The following is a 22,968-nucleotide window of genomic DNA, read 5'->3' as shown; positions in this document are numbered from 1 at the left end:
ACGGAGGAGCCTTGCAGTCCATGGGGTCGCTAAGAGTCGGATACGACTGAGCAACTTCACTTTCACTTTTCACTTTCATGCATTGGAGAGGGAAATGGCAACCCACTCCAGTGTTCTTGCCTGGAGAATCCCAAGGACGGGGGAGCCTGGTGGGCTTCCGACTATGGGGTCGCACAGAGTCAGACACGACTGAAGCGACTTAGCAGCAGCAGCAGCACAAGGCATGAGAATGAAAAGAGCTCTGGGGTCAAAGACTTGGAGTGGGACCTGATGTTTGCCATGGTGTGGAACCCTCTTGAGAACTGGGGACACCTTAATGAGGAGAATCTAGCTTTGAATGCCAGATTTGCCTCTTTTTTTTTTTTAAACAAAACAAAACAGCACTTTATTTATTTATTGACTGCGTCGGGTCATAGTTGCATCACTTGGGATCTTTGTTGCAGTGCGTAGGCTTAGTTGCCCTGTGGCATGTGGGATCTTAGTTCCCCAACAGGGAGTCCAACCCATGTCCCCTGCGTTGGAAGGCAGATTCTTAACCGCTGGACCACCAGAGAAGTCCCAGTATTTTATTTATTTGTTTGACTGCACCAGGTCTTAGTGTGGCACATGGGATCTAGTTTCCTGACCAGAACCGACCCTGGGCTCCCTGCATTGGGAACAAAGAGCTGTAGCCACTGGATGGCCAGGGAAGTCTCCAGCTTTGCCTCTTTATAGAAGTGTAGTTTGGGTTGGGTTCTTTATAAATCTCAAGTTTTTATGGCAGGCTTTGTGACAGTGCCTACCTCATGGGGTTGCTTTGAATATTAAATAAGAAGTGTTGAAAAAATACTTAGCACAGTGTCTGATACATAAGAAACACTTAATAAATGTTAGTTGTCATTATTGCTCCATGTTAGAAATTTTTCAGTTAAGGAAACAAAAGCTTGCTTGCATAGGGTCCATGCAGGTGATAAACAGCCGAGCTGCAAACCAAACCCCGAGTAGCCTTGTCCTTTTTACTGGACCACTATTCCTCTGAGCAGGCCACCGTCTGGACCTCTGTTCTCAAGTTTGTCAAGTGATGAGTGGGAGCAGATAGTCTTCACAAGCCTTTCCAGTGCTCAGGTACTGGGGGTCTATGATTATAACTCATGTCTCCTGATGCCTGGTTAGTTACTATAGCCTGAAAATAAATAGAAAGGCATGCTGGCAGGTCACTATATGCACACACTCTTTGTCCACCCTGGCTCCACCCCTGTAGCTGTGGATGGAGGGTGAGGGCAAGAGCCCTGTTGACTGTTGGCAGTGGTCACTGGGATATAACTGAAAGATGGAAGTGAGGCTTTGGAAAGTTGGGATCCTGCATAGAAATTACCTGGGGATGCTGAGATTAAGATTCTCTTCAGAGATAGCTGTGTCACTGCTTCCACCCTTGGCATGACTCTGACGTCCTGCTCCTCTGGGACAACTTTGGGTTCCTACACAAATCAACAGGAGTTGCCTTTTGACAGTCAGAGTCACAAGGGTTGAAACACAAGTAGTGCCTCTCAGCTGTGTCAGATCACCAGATGCTGGAGGTTTGGGGGGCGAGGGAGAGGTGGGGATTGGGAGGGAAAGGTCATCATCTAAGTATTACTTATAGTTGGCCTCCTCTGTTATTTGCCTGTTGTCATTAACAACAACAAAAACTCTATAATTCAAGTGATAGAGTCATATGATGGTACGAGGCATCTGAATTCCCACATGACGACGCCCTGTTTTCCAGCCCTGTTTCTCTCTTTTTCTGGCTGTGGTGTGCTGTCTGGTTGTCATAAACACATGAGAGGTTTACAAGCCCAGGACTGGGCATCTTTTGTCTTCATGACATATTAGAATAAACAGCTCCAATATCAACAAAGTGTTATAAACTCTCATGTCACACAGTTTAAAAAAACACATACATGCATTTTAAACTGACATATAGTTGCTGTTAGATTTTAATGATTTTTGGCAAAATTATGTTACTGACCCTTTCCTATTTGCATGGATAAATTAGATTTGATAGTTTTGTGATCAGTATACCAAGGCTATTGACTTTTTAATGAATGATCTCAAGAGCGTTTTAGTGAAAGTAGAATTCTTTGTTAAATATGACCTGCCATCCAAAAAAAAAAAATTAAGACTCACTCTTTGGTATTTAAGTCTATGTGGTCTTTAATATGTAATCTTTGGGAAAGACAGAGATAAGAACAAATATTTATTTCTATGGTGCTTGTAACATATTAAGAAGAAGTGAGAAATGATAAAAAAGATTAATTGTCAGAATGACACTGATCTACAAAAGTCTTCCCAGCTTACTCAACCTGGAAGAAATTTCTGGCTGTGCTTTAATGTACTGAGGGAATTCTCTGATAATTCTGTCAGCAGTGGAAAGGAGGGGTGTTGACTGTACTGAATTTCTAAAGGATCATCAGGCTTGTCTCTTAAACTTGAGAATTTCTACATTGTAACTTTTTGCTGACGTATTTCGACATTAATATATCCTCGTTTGGTGGCAACACCATTATCATTTAGAAATCCTAAGAAAAATGTAAAAATAAGATCCCTGAAAATTAAAGAAAATTTGGGGACTTCCCTGGTGGTCCTGTGGTTAACAACCTGCCTGCCAATGCAGGGGATGCAGTTTTGATCCCTAGTCTGGAAACTAAGATCCCCACATGCCACGGGGCACCACATGCCATGGTGCACCACAGCTACCTAGCCCATACTCTAGAGCCAATGTGCCACAACTAGAGAGAAAGCCCCACTCGCTGCAACTCAGCATCACCAAAAATAAACAACACCAAAAAAACACTTTTTTAAAATAAAAAAAAATTAAAAGTTAAACTCTCCAGGATTATTTTTTGTTAAGCCAAATGTGTAAAAATGTATTGAAATACTGGAAATTAATACTTCCCAAATTATTTTTCAGTTGCCCAAAATGTGATCAGAATGGAATACCATCATGTGCAGGTACAGAATGAAAATGTGATGCTCACGGCCAACCCAGTTTCGTTAAATTCAGGAGTCAAATTCCAGGTAACATGGTGATCAAAGCTTTTTAGAATGCTGTTAAGCACGGACACTTCTCATCCATATTCCTGAACATGAAACAATTTCCCAGGTTCACGTAGGAGTGTCTAAAATGAAAATCAACGTTACCGACATTCCTGATGAACTGCCAGAAAGTCAGATGAGAGACAAGCTAGAATTGAGTTTCTCTAAGTCTCGCAACGGAGGCGGAGAAGTGGAGTACGTGGAGTATAACAAGCAGACCCGGAGCGCCCTCATCACCTTTGTGGAAAGTGGAGGTATTCCGGCACTGAGAGAGTTAAACAGTACTCTAGCGTTTAAGTTATGCTCTGCCAGGTCTGAAAATATTTCTTTTTCTATTTCTTTTACTTGGAATTATTAGGCAGCATAATAACAGGGATTTTTTAACCTTATAAAATGGTAGTGTCCTGAAAATGATTTTCCTGAATACTGTTAAGAATAAGATTAGAAATAACAAGTCCCTCCGTGTTAGTGCTTTCTTATCTCCCGCCAGGCATGGAGCCAGGTGTTTTATACATACATCTCCTCTGATCCACAGCACAACTCTGAATATAGGTGTTATATTCATTTTAATGATGAGGCAGCTAAGACATATGTAAGATAAGTAGCTTACCCAAGATCACACAGTGGGTGCGTGCCAGAGAAATTTTGCGACTCCATGGACTGTAGCCCGCCAGGCTCCTCTGTCCATGGAATTCTCCAGTCAAGAATACTGGGGTGGTTAGCCTTTACCTTCTCCAGGGGATCTTCCCGACCCAGGGATTGAATCCCAGTCTCCCGCATTGCAGGCAGCTTCTTTACCATGTAGGGCTTCCCTAGTGGGTCAGATGGTAAAGAATCTGCCCGCAGTGCGGGAGACCGGGGTTCAATCCCTGGGTCGGGAAGATCCCCTGGAGAAGGAAAAGGCTACCCACTCCAATATTCTGGCCTGGAGAATTCCATGGACTATAGAGTCCATGGGGTCACAAAGAGTTGGACACGACTGAGCGACTTTCACTTTCACACATATGTATCTATATGTATGTGTATATATATAAAACTGTCTCTTCCATCTCACTTTTTACCATTGACAAGGGTCTCTTAGATGGAGGGAATTGTTTTCAGGAAGAAAAAGGGGGTATTGGAGAGAAGAGCTGTTCCCTTTTTCAGTAGAAATGGACTTTTAAAATCATCTTAGGGAGGTTTACATTATTTTGATTAAAAATAAAAGATTCTCCAGCTGCTTCTGTTAATATGTTCAAGTGACTTTCTTTTTTATTAATTTATTTTTAATTGGAGGATAATTGCTTTACAATATTGTGTTGGCTTCTGCCATGTAACAATGTGAATCAGCCATAAGTATACATATGTCCCCTCCCTCTTGAACCTCCCATCAGTCCCCTACCCCATCCCCCAGGCTGTCACAGAGCACCACGTTGAGCTCCCTGTGTTATACAGCAGCTTCCCACTAGCTGTCTAGTTTACATATCTATTTTATTTTCAGTGCTACTGTCTCAATTCCTCCCAACTTCTCCTTCCCTCACTGTGTCCAAAGTCAAGTAATTTTCAATAAAAAAAAGTCTCTTGCTCTGGTTAGTTCTTAGGGCTTCTCCTGGGTTTACTACATATGATAGAAATCCAACCATACAATTAAAAGCCATTGCCTGATTCGGTTTTTTCATAATAAAAAATACATGCTTTTTAAAGAAAATTGAAATAATAAAGAACATTAATTTAATAAAAATTGAGACATTTCCTTAAATTTCCAAACTCCCTTTGTCCTGTTATGTAGTTATGGTTAGGTGAATGTTCTTCAAAATCTTTCTGGAATTGCTAGGTAATATGGTAATTCTATATTTAATGTTTGAGGAACTGCCATACTGCTTTCCACAGTGACTGCGCCATTGCCTTCCTACCAGCAATGTATCAGGGTACCAATTCCTCCACGTTCTCGCCAGCAAAGGTCTGAACTCTTAATCACTGTACCACATTGCTGATTCAAGGTGGACTGGTGAGAGGAGAAAGGAAGTGGTCAGATATTCTTAAGAACTGTTTCTGTTAAACTTTATGTAATCTTGACACATTAGCTGTTTCCCCTCTAGGAGAAAAATGCTTCTAAAAATAATTCTGATTATTTTTTATGTTGGAGAAAACCGATGAATTTTTTTTAATTTGCATTCATGTTTTCTGGATGACATTCAGCACCCCTCCACCTTTGATTAACATCATTACAGAGGTTTACTGAATGTCATGTATCAGTTACAGTAATTTTATATATCTCATAGTAATATAGTAATTTTCTATAAATCTCTCACCTAAAGATAGAGAGAGAGTATTCTAATCATATTTTTCATGTATACTTCTTGAAAGATTGGGAAATACTGTGTTTTGTTAGGGTGGCTGGGTTACTTTTTGCATATGGTTATCCCACTTTATGTAGCTCAAGATGGGTCTATCTGAGGCCTTTGTAGCACACTGTCCATTGACTGACTAATAGTTTAAGACAGATGGAGCTATCTAAGTCTTGTTATCATTTGGTCTTATGTTTTTCAAAACTATGTACTGTGAATTGTTTAAAAGGGACTTTCAGTTCAGTTCAGTTCAGTCGCTCAGTCGTGTCTGACTCTTTGTGACCCCATGAGTCGCAGCACACCAGGCCTCCCTGTCCATCCCCAACTCCTGGAGTTTACCCAAACTCATGTCCATCGAGTCGGTGATGCCATCCAGCCATCTCATCCTCTGCCGTCCCCTTCTCCTCCTGCCAGAGTTTCTTAAAAATTAATCACTCAAGTCACTGTTTACTTTAACATTCTATTTGAAGGAAGTTTTACCTTTGGTTAAAAATATTTATGATAAAGAAGAAAATGTCTATAATAAAGAAGAAAATAATTTTTAAAAATTTATTTCTAGTTGCTGACAAGATTTTGAAAATGAAAGACTATCCTCTTTATATAAATCAAAACTGCCATAGAGTTACAGTTTCTCCATACACAGAAACACACTTGAAAAAGTTTCAGGTAAAGTCATCTTTTTTCTTTCATTTTGGAAGCTAATTGCTTGACTCCCCATCCCCACAAAAATAAAAAGTTATGATTCTGTTTTCATTTGAATCTTATTTATGAGGGATATCAAAATAGTCTCTTCATATCTGCTTGGTACAGTATGAATTTTTCTATTTTAAGAATACTTTTTAATGTGAAACTGTACCTTATTTAATTGACTGTGGCACTATATTTTTGTATGTGAAGACATAACTACATTTTTCTCATATATCTACTATCATTGGGCATTAAAAATGGTTTTCCCTTCTTATTTTCTCTGAATTCATTATCTTTACTGCTGCTTTTTTCTGTTCCTAAAAGAAAGGTCATCTTTTCTGTTCCTGAAAGGTCATCATGATCTACCTAGTCTACAATCCTGAAAACTAGAACTCATGCCTAACTCTTGGTTTAGCGTCACCTCCAACATCCATTTAATCACTCAGTTTTTTCACTTCCACTTCTCACTACTTCTTTAACTGGTCTCTCTGTCCATAGAGTTGGCCTTCCTTTCCTCCACTTGTCACAATTCTGCCAGAGTTATCTTTCTGAAACTCACATCTAACTCTGATATTCTCTTCCCTGAAAAATCTTCCTGAGGCCCCTTGTCTCTCTTAGGGTAGTGTCCAAAATATTGAGCAGAGCTTATAAAATGTAAAGTTTTGCAATTCAAAGTTCTTAGAAAATTGCCATTTATCTTTTATTTTTCTATTTTCCTCCTTAGGTATTTTCAGGAGTATCTAAGAGGACAGTGCTTCTGACTGGACTGAAAGACCTTCAGACGACGGATGAAGAAGTTGTAGAGGATTTCATTAGCATTCACTTTCAGCGGGAGAAGAATGGAGGTGGAGAAGTCGAGGTGGTCAAATGTTCCCTCGGGCAACCTCACACAGCATACTTTGAAGAATAGACTCATGGAATCCTATGAAAGTTAGAGCTTCTGAACCCAACTTCCTGTCAGTGCTTGACAAAAATAAATGTCCCTTTCCTTAAAAAAAATTAAAAATGTAATTCTTTAGTATTCGTTTATTCTTAGATACAAAATATATTTCTGTGGTTTTAAATTCTTTGTTTTCAACTGTGCTGCATGTTTACAAATGCAGTAACTGTATTAAAAGTTTTGTTCATAAATTTTGTGGCTGGATGCCATGTCTGTTGAAAAAAACCACAAGTCATCCAGTTGTCCGCCTGCCACGTTGGCTCCTTCTGTAATAGTCTTGTGGGCTCCAGTCTGTTTTGGCTCTAGGTCCACCATCATGCAGACTTGACTCTTAACATTTCCCCAAAGAAATGTTGCATTTAGCAGTTTGTAATTTCTGTAGACTTTACTGACTTCTCAAGGAACTTCAAGTGTCGGGAGCCGAGTTAGGCATTACTGACAAAATGGAGGCATGGCCCTAACTGCCTCTCCTCATCCCACAGGCACGGTCCCAGGATGAAGGAGTTAGGTCTTGTGATTCTGACTTGTTCTTTCCTTTCTTCTGTTGAGTTGGCTGGAAAGAATGTTAAGGTGCTTATTGTTCTTGAGAGAAGCATGAGAAAGCACAAAGCCTTCTGCAGTTGTGCCCCAAAAAATAATCTATAAAGTAACCATTGACATTTGTTCAAGGATCTTTACAAAGAATGTTCCAGGATGAGCAGGTAGGCAGCAGCTTGAGACCATGGGAAGGATTGTTATCTGAGACCTGTTTGTGAGGGGAATGTTTATGGCAAAGGAAGTTTGCTGAGCTTAGGGTTTAGGAATAATTAAGAATAGCTAGAAGCCTTTTTAGGAGATAGTGAGCTTAAGATACTAGGGGCAAGCAGGATTTAGAAAGATAAGAAATAAACTGAGGAATGTGGTATGCAGACCAGACATAAGCATGAGTTACGATGTAATTACAAGTAAACAAGTCGCTGAAGCAGGAACTCTGTTTGAAGGGCAACAAGGAGACAATAAATCTGGATGCTGCTGCTGCCGCTAAGTCACTTCAGTCGTGTCTGATTCTGTGTGACCCCATAGACGGCAGCCCACCAGGCTCCCCCATCCCTGGGATTCTCCAGGCAAGAACACTGGAGTGGGTTGCCATTTCCTTTTCCAATGCATGAAAGTGAAAAGTGAAAGGGAAGTCGCTCAGTCATGTCTGACTCTTCGAGACCCCATGGACTGCAGCCTACCAGGCTCCTCCGTCCATGGGATTTTCCAGGCAAGAGTACTGGAGTGGGGTGCCATCGGGGAGCTGAAAATGTAAAACCTCTGACCTAATGCTTTTGTCAAAGTATAAGAGAAGACCTGATCCTTGAAATAAACATGCAGTCCTGCGCCTTGAGTCAGAGGCTGCATCATTTTCTGCCGACACAGCTCATCTCTTCAGGCTGATTCCCTGGCTGCTGGAGCTGGACTCCGGCATTCAAGAGCAATACTTTTCCACTTTGCCTAGCATTTCATCCCACAGTCCCAAAGCCTTTCTCAGAGCTGAGTGTGGTCTTTCTCTTGAACTTTCACCCAGAATGCCAAGTGTCCCCTGATTCCTTTCAAGACACTCCCCCTCCAAATTGAACTTGTAAATACTGGAATTTTCTTTTACACTTATAATGAAAGTAGTCAGTTTAATGGATTGAAAAACCTTAGAATAGAGAGGTAAGTGCAAAGCTAGTGACTCATCACACATCTTAGAAGATGCTGGGAATGAATGTCTGCACCATACCTACTGGTTAGGGGATTAAAATTTAGCTGGAGAGAGACTGAGTTTATTTTCATCATGCTGTTTTTAACCTGCAGAAATTAAATGGGAAAATTCAAGGTTCCTTTTGAAGAAGGTGAAATTCGCTTTGGTAAAGAATATTTGGACAGTTTTAATCCTAATATGTTTCATGAAGAGCCAACAGCAGAATTAAATTCATATTAAAATGATGGCAGAAATGAAATGCTTTTAGAAAAGATTATAAACCTATCCAATGCTACCTGCCATCTAAAATAAATAAAAGGGAAAACTAAAGAAAAAAACTATTGGTTTTGCTTCTGATATTTTATTTTTAGGTTTTAAAGTTGTTATTGTGTGTGTGCTCAGTCATGTTTGACTCTTTTGTGACCCTATGAACTGTAGTCTGCCAGGCTCCTCTGACCATGGAATTTTCCAGGCAAGAATATTGTAGCGAGTTGCCATTTCCTCCACCAGGGGATCTTCCTGACCCAAGGATCGAACCAGAGTCTCCTGCATTGCAGGTGGATCCCTTACCACTGAGCCATTGGGGAAGGCCTTAAAGTTGTTATAGTACCATCAGAAATATTCATTACTCTCATATTTCTCTTTGGAATAAGAAATGGCACCTAAAAATTGGGCAGTTTATGATAAAACTTTGTGTTCACCATTTTAGGGGGAAAAAGTTCTTTAATTTTGTCAGTTGTTCTTTGGAAATAGTAAGATTATTTCAAGCTTCCCAAAATATTAAGAAGAAGAATTTAAAGAACCTCATTTAATCTCATAGCACAGTGGGTGTCATTTTGAATCTATAGCAGACTGCCAATCAGAAATAAATTTTTCCTAATATTTACAACACAGTTGGACACTGTCACTTTTGTTCCTCTGGGGGCCTTCTTCAGGCAGTAAAATTTAAATTAAAAATTTTCACAATGGTTTTGATATGTTACTTATTCTAGAAAATTATACTTTTCCTTTGGGTTCTTTCACCATTTCACCTAGTGTGATCTGACTGGAACTCAGAAATCAAGCATTGATGCTCCTGCTTATTTCTAGAGTTTTAGAGATTTTACAAGAGGAAGGTTTTCTTTAAAAATTTACCAGAAAATACTGTATTGACTATTTAATATATTGCATATAATGTTAATAATCCTTCAATTGTGCATCCAGGGTGAGCTAGCACCGCTTATTAATGTGTGAAAAGATTTTGTCAGTATATGTCAGGAAAAGACAGATATGTGAAGTTACATGTACATTTTGCTGTTTGTAGACTTATCAGTCCGGAGAGGCTAGGTCGCACTCAGATAACACAACCTTCCAAGTCTTGGAGACCTAGCAGAATAAAAGTATAATCGTCACTCAGGCTAAATATTCAGCAGAGATTAAGGGACTCTGTCCTGATCACTTCAGGCCCCATCTTGAGGCATGCTTCCAGAATCATCAAGGTGGGGAAGCTGAAGTCTGGAAAGTCTTGCACCAGAAATTAAATGCTGTGACCCGAAAGTGACCTGTGTTATTTCCTCTCACATCTCACTGGCCAGGAAGTCACATGGCCTCACTGAAACATAAGGGGACTAGAAAATTCTGTCTTATAAAAATGAGAAGAACCAGATAAATAGCTGAGCCCAGAATACGAATAAGGGTAGTCTGTGCTGTCCTACTGGTTATCGATATTTGGATCACTCCTCTTCACACACAAAATACACTCATCCCATCTCCAAGGTAAAAAATCCTCAAATTTCACCCAATCATAACATCAAACTCAAGGTGCAAAAACTCTTGTTGATATATGGAAATTTCTATATCAAGTCTGAGAGACCCCCCCATCCTCCCCATAGACAGTAGTAGGACCAGAATAAGATAACTGCTCTCCTGCATTTGGAAAAGGAAAGAATGGGAGGCACAAAGCCATCACTGGGCCAGAGCCATCGTGAAATCCTATGGAGTTTTTGATGCGACTGTGACTCCCTGGAAATTTGTCTCTTGCTCATTGTTCTCATAGGTCCTGAACCTTCTTCTTTTTCCATTATTCTCCTGGGCCATATCTAGAATGGACATTCATAATATATTTTTCTTGGAGGCTGAAAAGCTTCCTCACTTGGTACACTTTCTATGATAAATATTTGGGACCAATTTTTTAAAGTTTTGAACAGTTTCTTTACCTGGGCCAGTGGCTGGGTAGCTGGTATATTTTAAAAAACTTAATAGGCTTTTTCTCTATTAAAATAGACTAAAGTCTGGTCAGTTTACATATGCTAATAGCCATACCTTTGGTTGTTTTCCTAGACTTCTGTTTTTAGTTGTGCTCAGTTGTGTCCGACTCTTTGACACCCGCTCTGTCCATGGGGATTCTCCAGGCAAGAATATTGGAGTGGGTTGCCATGCCCTCCTCCAGGGGATCTTCCCAACCCAGGGATTGGAACTCAGGTCTCCCTCATTGCAGGCAGATTCTTTACTGTCTGAGCCACCAGGGAAGGCCAAGAATGCTGGAGTGTATAGCCTATCCCTTCTTCAGGGGAACTTTCTGACCCAAGAAGCAAAACAGCTGTAATTCTCTGCTTTTTTGGCTCCCTTCTTCTCTCCCTGTCTTCACTTGATTTGAGTCTATCAGGCCACTTATAGTTTCTTTTCCCTGAATTAGTTTGTCTAATTGAAAGTGTTTATTGAATTCTACAACCTTAATTGCCATTTTTACTCTGAGGGACCTTAACTTGTTCAGATTTAAATCTTGATATGATCATTGATTTTATCCTTGCAGAAGATCTAATCAGCCTTTTTTACTCAAAGGTCTTTTCAGTTTTATCATTTAAGAATGAAAAGGATTGTACGTCCAACTCTGCAAGTTTCCATAGTTTTGGACTTTACTCCCCATTTTTCTTGCTTTCAACCTGGCCAATTCTTTTTTAAGCTCATTTCTTTCTTATATTACTTTGTTAAACTCACTGAGACATATGCTACTAATTCTGGTTTTTACACTGTCTTAAAAAAAAAACACAAAACTTCAAGCTAATAGGTACATTATCTGTCTTCCAAGCTATCATGTGTGATGGTTTTACCAAATGTTTTCCCACTACATAATATATGCTACCATTCTAATCTCTCTTTTCTAATCATCTGCTGCTTGGACTCTGAGCCAAAGCCAAGTGTTTTAGATTGTGTTGTGGATTATCTTTTTCTTTTTTGTTTTCCTACAAGATCCTTTGGAGGAGGAAATGTCAACCCAATACAGTATTCTTGCCTGGAAAATCCCATGGACAGAGAAGCCTGTTGGGCTACAGTCCATGGGGCTGCAAAGAGTAGGACATGACTGAACAACCGAGCGTGTGTGCACGCGCACACACACACACACACACGCACACACACACACACACGCACACACACATACGCACACACACATACAGCAATACTCCAGAATGCCAATTTCTGTATTAATTGTGTTAGAATATGTGATGTTAATGTGATAAATTATCTCTAAGTTTTAGAGACCTAAAACCACAAAAGTTCACTTACTGTTCATGCTACATGTCCATGATGGGTCAAAAGGAATGCCCATGGTAGGCACTCAGTGACCACCAGCTTTATTGCTGGATGCAGTACCAGAGAAAAAGAGTTTTGAAGAGTCTCGAACTGACAGTGAAATTCTTGGTCCAAATATGTTCCTTCCATTCACAACTGAACTAGAGTTACATATATGGCTCCACCCAAACTGTAAAGGAACTAGGATATTCAATCCCATCATATGCTTGGAAGTCAGAAAGCCAAAACTGTATAGTGAATAGCATTAATGATATTTAGTTGATACTTAAAAGTAAAGGATGCTTATTCCTGAAAAATACGCAAAGTATAATGAAGATGATAAAAATCATTAAAAATTTACCCTCACGGATAATGGAAAATATTTTTATGTCTTTTCTAGTTTTTCATTTTTAATCATGTTACATTTAATCTTATGAATATATCCTAGGCTATTATTTCCCCAATTGTTTGACATTAAGATTGTTTCCATTTTTTTCACACTTAGAAGTGGTAAGTTGTACATAAACCCTTGTATATCTCGTTACACAATATGTTTCTGCAGTGCTGACCTTATTTCAAGGTGATACTTATTAGGTTGATATGTTGAGGATCTTATGGCTTTTATGTTAACGTTTAAGGGTCTTAACTTATGGCTACAATTGCTTTCTGGAAAGGCAGGCATCAGTCTATACTTGTATAAATTGTGCAACAAAGGACTATCCCACTGCTGCATTTCAGCACCGACGGCTACACCTTTAAAAATAATTTTCTTTCCATCCTATCTTTGGAAATCTTTACAATGAATACTACATCTTAAGAAGATAATTAATTATCAAGATACAGGTGACATATCTAGTAATAGGCTTTGTTTTTGTTTTTCTGGTATCACAGATTAAAAACATTCAGAAAAATGTCAGCCAATTTGATTTTACTTAGGCTGTGAGACAGAAAAACGTGTAGTGAGAGAGGAGGCTTTCTAACTGGGACTATAAGAGGTTAAATGTTTTTCTTTTGGATGCAGTTTTAGTAATAAACTGCCAGAATTATTTTGGGCACATTTGGAGTCATGCTTCCTCAGAGACAGTCTGGCATGGTGTGGGAGAAACAAGTTTTCCTTAAGCCTCTTAGGGTACCTGGCTGGATATGGAAATTAAATTGACAAAGACAGATTAAAAGAAGAAAAGTATACACATTTATTTAATATCAGTTTTATGTGACATGGGAACCTTCATAAGGAAATTAAGACCAGAAGAAATGGTTACACCCGAGTGTCTCCTTGCTAGAGTTGAAGAGTGATGTTGTAGAAGGAGGGCAATGTTCAGATACAGAGTATCAGCTAAGTGTGCTTCCCCACTGGCTCAGCAGTAAAGAATCTGCCTGCCAGTGTGGGAGACAAGGGTTCAATCCCTGGGTGGGGAAGATCCCTTAGAGAAGGAATGGCAACCCACTCCAGTATTCTTGCCTGGAAAATCCCATAAACAGAGGAGCCTGGCAGGCTAAGTCCAAGGGGTCATAGGAGTCAGACAGGACTTAACGACTAAACAACAACATCAGCTAAGTATAGTAAAAGGAGGGGAGCTTCAGTTCAGTTCAGTCGCTCAGTCGTGTCTGACTCTTTGCGACCCCATGAACCGCAGCATACCAGGCCTCCCTGTCCATCACCAATTGCCGGAGTCTACCCAAACCCATGTCCATTGGGTCGGTGATGCCATCCAACCATCTCATCCTCTGTTGTCCCCTTCTCCTCCTGCCCTCCATCTTTCCCAGCTTAGTGAAGCCTATTCACTCAGATTCCTCTCTGTTTCTCTCTGTCTCTGGAGATCAGAATGTTCCTTTCCCATGGGTACAGGGAGAGCACCTCTCACATGAGGATTTTATGACCTGCTTCGGGAGAAGTTCAGAAAGTCTTTCTGCTGCTGCTGCTAAGTCGCTTCAGTCGTGTCCGACTCTGTGCAACCCCATAGACAGCAGCCCACCAGGCTCCCCCGTCCCTGGGATTCTCCAGGCAAGAACACTGGAATGGGTTGCCATTTTCTTCTACAATGCATGAAAGTGAAAAGTGAAAGTGAAGTCGCTCAGTTGTGACCGACTCTTAGCAACTTCATGGACTACAGCCTACCAGGCTCCTCCATCCATGGGATTTTCCAGGGAAGAGTACTGGAGTGGGTTGCCATTGCCTTCTCTGGAAAGTCTTTCTAGTACCTCCCATTTCCTTCAGTTTGAAATATTCGATATGCCAAGGAGTCATTTAGTATATCTGGAATGCTATAAGCACATACAAGTTGGAATAGTTGGCACATACAATGTTAAGGGTCAGTGTAGGCCAGGTTTGATTCCACAGATGAGTCAGCCCTGCATTGTTGACTCTATTCTGAGATCTCTCATTATTCCCTGGAGAGGAAGGATCCCAACTTGGATTATGGTGTTCATGTCCATCTACAGTTAATCTTTGTTTCCACCTCCAGCCCAGGGCACTGCTTTTCTACTTTCTCTCCTCACGTATTTGTCTTTTCTGGTTAGGTGTGGCACTATGTGGCTAGTTTTTTTGTACTTAGCAGGATTTTTTGAGCTTCATCCTTGTTATAGCATGTATCAGTATTTCATTCCTTTTTATTTCCAAGCAGTGTTACCTTGTGTGTGTGCATATATATACATATATCAACATAATGCATTTTATTTATCTATTAAGCAATTGATGGCCATTTGGGTTATTTCTGCTTCTTGGCTATTATGTGTAATGTTATGAATTTTTGCTTGTAAGTGTTTGCTTGCATTTCTCTTGGGGGATTATTCAGGAGTAAATTTTCTTGGTTACATGGTAAATTTATGCTTCACTTTTGAAAAACTGTAAATTATATTAAAAAGATGGCTGTAACATTTTACTTCCCCACCAGCAATGCATGAGAGTTCTCATTTCTCCACATTCTTGACATTTGCTGTTATCTGTCTTTTTGATTACAGTCGGTATGGAGTGATATTTCATTGTTTTAATTTGTGTTTCTTTAATGACTAATGATGTTGAGCACATTTTCATGTGCATATTAGCCATTCATGTATCTTCTTTGACAAAATGTCTATTCAATTTTTGTCCATTTTAAAATAGGTTATCTTATTTTTGAGTTGTAAGAGTTCTTTGTGTATTCTGAACACAAATCCCTTACCAGATGTGTGATTTGCAGATATTTTCATGGTGTTCTTTTATTCTAATGGCTTCAATATATTAGTCAGAGTATGCTAGGTGATATTGCTGAAGAAAGGTTCAGTGGTTTTAAACATCAAAGTTATTTTGTAATCATGTAAATTTTGTTATGGGTTCAGGCAACTCCCTCTTGCAGCTGTGTTCTGTGTTGGCTCACTGACACATGTTCCTTTCAATACATGCTTCTATGAGCACCAAGGCAAAGACAGCATTGGCGGCTCTTGGGCTAAAGCACTGAAATTTTCCCATCCAAATATGAGACATATCAATTCTCTTTACATTTCTTGGCTGAATGAATCATATGACCATGTCTAGCATCAAAGGGAGAAGGCCAGTCCCTCCACATGAAATTGAATTGAAGACAAGCAGAATATTGGTGAGTAGTACTACTGTTAGGGAAACCATTGAGCAAAACTGCCCACCCTGGCCAGGCCTGATAGTAGGCACTTGCTTGAGTTATCTTAACTAACAAGCTGCTACCCACTGGAAGAATTCAGGAAAGGCCAAAAGGAGAGCCAGCCCATTTGTCCTACCAATCTCCCAGAATCCTTCTTGCTGGATTTCATCTTGGCTGAGCAATGCACAGCACACCAGGAAGGACCCTGAGTCAGAATGATTGGCCAGAGAGCCTGGAAACTAATCCCATCACCATAAAACCTGAGACTGTCAGCCACATGGCAGAGCGATTCTCCTGGATTCCCTCACCCTCTCACTCTCCATCCCATTGCCCCTCCCCCCAAAAATCTCTTGTTCTGTCAGCACGTGTGTCTCCTCGGACAGTTCATTTCTGAGTGTTAGACAAAAGCCCACTCTCCTGCCCTGAAGGGGTCCCCCTTCCTACTACCCTACTATTCATTGTTGGTGCAGGTGACAGGTTAAGAAAAAAGAAACGAAGGTATGAAGATATTTTTAGAAAGAGGTGAGTGTTATTAAGATGGAATAATAACTGGGGACATTACTTTGCCAACAAAGGTCCGTCTAGTCAAGGCTATGGTTTTTCCAGTGGTCATGTATGGATGTAAGAGTTGGACTGTGAAGAAAGCTGAGCACCGAAGAATTGATGCTTTTGAACTGTGGTGTTGGAGGAGACTCTTGAGAGTCCCTTGGACTGCAAGGAGATCCAACCCGTCCATTCTAAAGGAGATCAGCCCTGGGATTTCTTTGGAAGGACTGATGCTAAAGCTGAAACTCCAGTACTTTGGCCACCTCATGTGAAGAATTGACTCATTGGAAAAGACTCTGATGCTGGGAGGGACTGGGGGCAGGAGGAGAAGGGGACAACAGAGGATGAGATGGCTGGATGGCATCACTGACTCGATGGACGTAAGTCTGAGTGAACTCCGGGAGTTGGTGATGGACAGGGAGGCCTGGCGTGCTGCGATTCATGGGGTCGCAAAGAGTCAGACACGACTGAGCGACTGAAATGAACTGAACTGAAATGAATAACTGGGGGGACAAATTTGGACTCGGTGATCAGAGTCTCTCTGAAGAAGGCTCATTTGAGCTAAGGCTTCAAGGAAAGCAGTGAGGCAGTTAAGTGAATATCAGGGAGGAGCCAACAAGGCCAAGAGGTAGAAGCGGGGCCAGGGAAACCCCCCTTGGTGGGGATGTAAATCTTATTCAAAGTGCAATGGAAAAACAATGAAGTGTTGAACAGTGATCAAACCTGATGTACATTTTAAAAATATCTTACTGGGTGTGGTATCCAGAATGAATTGAAGGGGAACAAGGCCGAAAGACTGAGTTGATTTGGGTGGTAGAAATAAAGTTGGAGACTGTGCAGTTAATGGAATGTACTAACCCAGCTGGGAAAAGAGGGATTAAGGAAGACAAGTGAGTCTTGAATTTAAGCTCCTTGGTGGATGCTAGGGCAGTTTACCAAGAGGGAAGAATGAGAGGAAGTTCTCATTAAATTTTACATGCTTATCAGACATTAGAGTGGGCTTTTAAGTGTAGGATCTGAATATAAAATATAAATTGGGAAATTACACATAGATTTACCTCATTGTTTTAAAATCTTCATAGCCATAGGCCTGGCTCATTAAATGTGCCATTGGCCATATAATAAATAGTTATATTCTTGGTTAAACTGGGTGGATTCCAGTGTCTGAAAAAAAGTTGTATTACAAGCAATGCATGGTTAAAATTTCTGTACAATATCTTAGTTATTCTTGTGCACTGTAACTTCAGTTCAGTTCTGAAAATGGAGTTGCTAATTCTAAGGATTTATGCATTTTAACTTTTTATTTTATTTTGCACTTTACATTTTTGAGAGGGGCCCAAATCCTTAGAAATGTTTATACCTGTCTACGGTTGCAGCAACACTGATGTTTCCCCACACTGGCCAACAATGGGTATTAGCAACACTTTTTAATTTTTGCCAATCTAATCCTCAGAGAAAGGAATCCTGTTCTGATATCAGCTTGTATTTCTTGTGGAATTGGATTTCTGCATACTAGTCAGCCACCTGCTTTTCTTACTCATGCTCTCTTTGACTCTGAAGCTATGTATATAGATTCCCTGTGTCCCAATAGGTGTCTGGCTGAGGAATCTGAGCACAGGGTGGACAGGGTGGTGAGCTCTTTTCTGGCAGGGACAGTGAGCCGTCCATCCTGCGCCCTGCACACGTGGCTACTGGCCCTGGGTAGGTGACAGAGGAGAAACAAGCATGGCGTGGTGGGAACAGGGCTAGGGAGATAATAAGGGCGTAAAGAAGGATCATTCAGATTCTACTGCGCACAGGACACAGCCCCGGGGAGAATCCCCGCATTCCCGCCGGGGAATCCTCTGGCCTCTCTCCAGCTTGGTTTCAAAAGTTGCAAAACTACCGGGGGCGTCCTGACAGCCGCTGTCCCAGGTCCCTGCTCCCCTCCCGAGGCCTCCAGGCCGCAGAACCGCGGGGTGGGGTGGAGGGGCGGTCTCCAAGAGAGAAGAGAAAACCGAAACCAAAACCTGTCCTCCAGCCCAGGCTCCCCCATCTCTGGGCCCCGCCGGCCGCCGAAGGCGAGTCTCTCCTCCGCCATGGCAAGTTGCTTTTGTTTTGGGTTTTGCAGGGCGGAGTGGTCCCCGTGCCGTCATCCGGTCCCCCAAGATGCGGAGGACGGGCGTGAGTGAGGGGTGACCGGGGGAGGCGCGAGTAGGAACCCCAGAGGCAAACCCAGTCCAGCCTTTCCGCACCTGCAGGGGTGGCATTTCGGCACGCTCCTGAAATTGACCGCGGCTGTGCGGCCAGCTCCGAAGGCCCGCATCGCCGCGGTCGCCTCCCGCACCGAGCTGGCCGGGACACAGTCGCTTGGTCGAGGAGTGGCAGTGTTAGGGCTAACTGTTGTCCTCCCACGCTTTGGGGAACAGGAGTGGAGAGAATTGCCCAGAAATGGACGCCACCGTTTCCTTTGTTAACGGGCCAGCCAGAAGGGTTGGAGCCAAGGACACAAGTTGGGAAAGCAGCCTGGTGTCTTAGCGGGAATTCTTTTCTCTTGCGACCTTAGTTCTTTCTCTAGACACAAAGGGCTTTGTGTTGTCACCATCTTTCAAGAACTGTTAGCAAATTTAAGATTTAGACTTCCGTGTTCTTTCCATCGGGTGGGGAAAATCCCCTGGAGGAGGACATGGCAACCCACTCCAGTATTCTCGTCTGGGAAATCCCGTAGTCAGAAAGGAACCTGGAGGTCCAAAGTCCAGGGCGGTCCCACAGAGCGGGACAAGACAGAGCCACTAAACAGGCAGGCTCCTTTTTTCCATCAAGCTCCTGAAAACAGTGGCAGGGGCCCTCCATTTCAGGTGAGAAAGGCCAAAGCAGTTGTGAGTTTCAAGTGTGATTTTGTTTACCGTGGGCGGTAAAGGCAACGTGAAGGAAACCAATTTTATGAAAAGGAATGTAAGTCAACGAAGTGGATAAATTTAATTATCTCTCCCTAGTGCTTTCCTTACAAAAATAAATTCAGTTTTTCTTTATATCTTTTTGCTTTCTGATAGGATGGTCAAAAATCTCTTAAAACGTATCACTGATACAGGGAAAATGCCATCACCTTGATACCTCCTGGTCAGAATGTTGCTCTTATTTCAAAAAAATTGTATCTCCATGTGATAACTATTGAAAGGGCTATCTCCAAGACCTCTCTTTTTCTTCTTAATGGTTGATGGAAGAGATGAATAGCTGTCTGTTGATTTCAAAGATAAACTTTAGACATTTGAATAAAGAAATATGACACTAGTATTGCTGAAGATAGTGGCGAAGAAGATTCTCTGAATTTAAATCGATTGAAAGGTTTTCTTTGATATTGATGAAGGACAAAAAGGATGCTTATTCATTAGCCACTTTAACCACAGACTGTTAGAGCCAGATGCATAGTAAGTCAAGACAAATCTTGTATGAAACAAGATTCCCTGAATGTCTGAATAGTCTGTCATTTTTTTTTTCCCTCTTCTAGAACTATTTTGAGATAATTACATCTTACAGTTGGGGCCAAGATGGAGGAACACATTTTTATATTTTTCCTGTCTCCTATGCAATCTAGTTGTCCCCAAATATTTTAAGAAACTGTTTTGCTCCATTGAAAGTACCTACCATAACAAAGAGTCAATTATGAATTTCCTTTTTAGGAAACACGAAAGACCTTTGCTTTCTTTGTCTCAACAGAAGCTATTTGCATCCTCCACTCGTGTCCCTTTGTTTTGCTGTGAACTCTGTTTGCATTTTTAATTAAATTTGACCATTAATTAAAATTTGACCTCAGCCATCAAGGTCTCTCTTTCATGAAGTCTTCTTTGACTGCTTTAGCCAGCATTAACCTTGCTTCTTAATTCTGAATGGCTTCTATTGTGTGTTTTAGCATTTTCTTGTGAATGGTCTTGTGTCCTTCTCACATTTTCGATTGTTGGTCTATTCTTCTTGTAAAGAAGAAGACCTTCCTCTTTTTGTGTCTACCAAGCACTGCTAAAATGATTTATATATGTGTCTGGCTCCTCCTCACCCATAAGGGAGGTCCCCTTTGTGTGTGTTTTGGTAATCCTAAAGCCTATCCAGGTGCCCCACACATAATAAATGTTCAGTAAATTTTTATGGTGGAACAATTTCAGGGTAAGGGGTGTTTTATATCTTGTGTGTGTCATCTTTGGTACCCAACATATTGCCAGGGATAGAGCACATGCTTAGTTAATACTGTATTAGTTAATTGATCAACTGATTGACAAGATATTATGTATTCTAAGAAATGCAGGTACATTTTTGCCACCCTATTTTAATAACTACAGGCTGAAATGTCAAAGGAGATACTGAGAGATCAGTTATCATTGACTTCAGTCATTTTCTATAGAATTCCTGTTGTGATAAATGAGGATTTCACTGAAGTGAACTCTGGCTTTTCCCTTCTTCCAAGTTTGGAAGTTTTAATAGTATTTTAAATTCTCCTATGGACTATTTTTGTTTCTTTCATAAAACACTTAAGATTTTGATAGTATTTACATGATTTTCTGTAATGTAAGTTAGATTTTTCTTTTTTTTCTCAACTTCTGTTAGTTTTGCTTTTATTCTTCTATTGAGAGGGTTGAATGATTCCATATTATTCTGTAATCATATTTAAGTCTTCTGTAATTTTGAAGATTTTTACAGAATTCGCCTAAAAGTTTAAGAGTGTTCATATTATTATGCAAACTGTAAATATTGTATACAGCAGGGTCTAATAGATTCTGTATTACTTTTTCTCCTTTTGGCCAAATGTCATGTGTATTTTTCCTTTTTCCAGTTACAAAAAAATATTCCTAACAGCTGTGTCAAACAGAGTCTTTATTTGTAGTCTGTAATTTATTCCAGACATGCCATGCTTTAATTTTCTGATGATCTTTAAGCTTGGGCTTTTTCAAATACCAGAAAGAGTGGGAGGGGTGTTGGCTCTGGGGTGCCAGCACCCATACTAGCGAGTCAGATTCCCCCTAGAATGTTCATTTAGTTTTGTCTTGCTGCTAGCTTTTCAACTAATCATTCTGTCCCTTTTTTAATTTCTGAGGTTCTGCCAAGAAGGTTGTCCCCTTTCCATTGCAGCCCCCTCTTCTTTACTCTGGGTTTCCCCTGTCATATCCTTCCACATACTTTTATGTCTTTCCAGTCTTCAAGAAATTTGTTGGAATCTCTCCTGTGCTGCTGATTATTCCCCTTAACTGGATTTATTCTCTTTTTTATTCTATTTTCATTTTTATTTTAATGTACTTTTGGGATAGGACATTGTATGTGTGCTTAGACTGTTTTCTTTATCAGGGAGGTCAGAGCAGTTTGCCTATCGCCAGTGAAGTCTGACTCTGAGTATACAGACTCCTCTGAACTGACAACCAAAACATCTTTGTGATCGATCAACCATGACTTGGACCCATGAGACATCCTGTCCTCCTTGGGGATAATTTGGGAATAGATTATAACTGAGCTTTGCTGCAATCAGGCTGGACTACCTATAGAAGCATTGGGAGAAGTTTATAGGTCCAGTTCCCTAAATGAGCTGGGGAATAAATTAAAACATTAATATAAGAAGTTAAGAGAGAGTGTATTATAATCATAATCCCTTATGATTATACAGTGGAAGTGAGAAATAGATTTAAGGGACTAGATCTGATAGAGGGCCTGATGAACTATGGACGGAGGTTCATGACATTGTACAGGAGACAGGGATCAAGACCATCCCCAAGAAAAAGAAATGCAAAAAGGCAAAATGGCTGTTTGAGGAGGCCTTACAAATAGCTGTGAAAAGAAGAGAAGTGAAAAGCAAAGGAGGAAAGGAAAGAAATACCCATTTGAATGCAGAGTTCCAAAGAATAGCAAGGAGAGATAAGAAAGCCTTCTTCAGCGATCAATGCAAAGAAATAGAGGAAAACAACAGAATGGGAAAGACTAGGATCTCTTCAAGAAAATCAGAGATACCAAAGGAACATTTCATGCAAAGATGAGCTCGATAAAGGACAGAAATGGTATGGACCTAACGGAAGCAGAAGATATTAAGAAGAGATGGAAAGAATACACAGAAGAACTGTACAAAAAAGATCTTCACAACCCAGATAATCACGATGGTGTGATCACTGACCTAGAGCCAGACATCCTGGAATGTGAAGTCAAGTGGGCCTTAGAAAGCATCGCTACGAACAAAGCTAGTGGAGGTGATGGAATTCCAGTTGAGCTATTCCAAATCCTGAAAGATGATGCTGTGAAAGTGCTGCACTCAATATGCCAGCAAATTTGGAACACTAGCAGTGGCCACAGGACTGGAAAAGGTCAGTTTTCATTCCGATCCCAAAGAAAGGCAATGCCAAAGAATGCTCAAACTACTGCACAATTGCACTCATCTCACACGCTAGTAAAGTAATGCTCAAAATTCTCCAAGCCAGGCTTCAGCAATATGTGAACCATGAACTTCCTGATGTTCAAGCTGGTTTTAGAAAAGGCAGAGGAACCGGAGATCAAATTGCCAACATCCACTGGATCATAGAAAAAGCAAGAGAGTTCCAGAAAAACATCTATTTC

The 22,968-nt window shown here is 40.7% G+C and overlaps 2 protein-coding genes across 5 annotated transcripts in view; both read left to right on the top strand.

Moving 5' to 3' along the window:
• Nucleotides 1-7,199, top strand: part of NMI (N-myc (and STAT) interactor) — a 25,284-nt gene extending 18,085 nt beyond the window's left edge. For all 4 annotated transcript variants that reach the window (XM_010839969.1, XM_010839968.1, XM_010839967.1 and 1 more), the window contains 4 exons: nt 2,930-3,036; nt 3,122-3,308; nt 5,941-6,047; nt 6,793-7,199. In XM_010839969.1, coding sequence (XP_010838271.1) covers nt 2,930-3,036; nt 3,122-3,308; nt 5,941-6,047; nt 6,793-6,978 — 587 coding nt within the window. In that variant the 3' untranslated portion in view covers nt 6,979-7,199. The remainder of the gene's footprint in view (nt 1-2,929; nt 3,037-3,121; nt 3,309-5,940; nt 6,048-6,792) is intronic.
• Nucleotides 7,200-18,131: 10,932 nt separating this feature from the next.
• RBM43 (RNA binding motif protein 43) overlaps nt 18,132-22,968 on the top strand; it is an 11,787-nt gene continuing 6,950 nt past the window's right edge. Inside the window, exon 1 of the mRNA XM_010839965.1 lies at nt 18,132-18,488. Coding sequence (XP_010838267.1) covers nt 18,486-18,488 — 3 coding nt within the window. The 5' untranslated portion in view covers nt 18,132-18,485. The remainder of the gene's footprint in view (nt 18,489-22,968) is intronic.

Source organism: Bison bison, unplaced genomic scaffold (genome assembly GCF_000754665.1).
Source record: "Bison bison bison isolate TAMUID 2011002044 unplaced genomic scaffold, Bison_UMD1.0 scf7180017864139, whole genome shotgun sequence".
Lineage (NCBI taxonomy): Eukaryota > Metazoa > Chordata > Mammalia > Artiodactyla > Bovidae > Bison > Bison bison.
The sequence above is the reverse complement of the archived record's forward strand: the minus strand, read 5'-3'. Positions and strand labels throughout refer to the sequence as shown.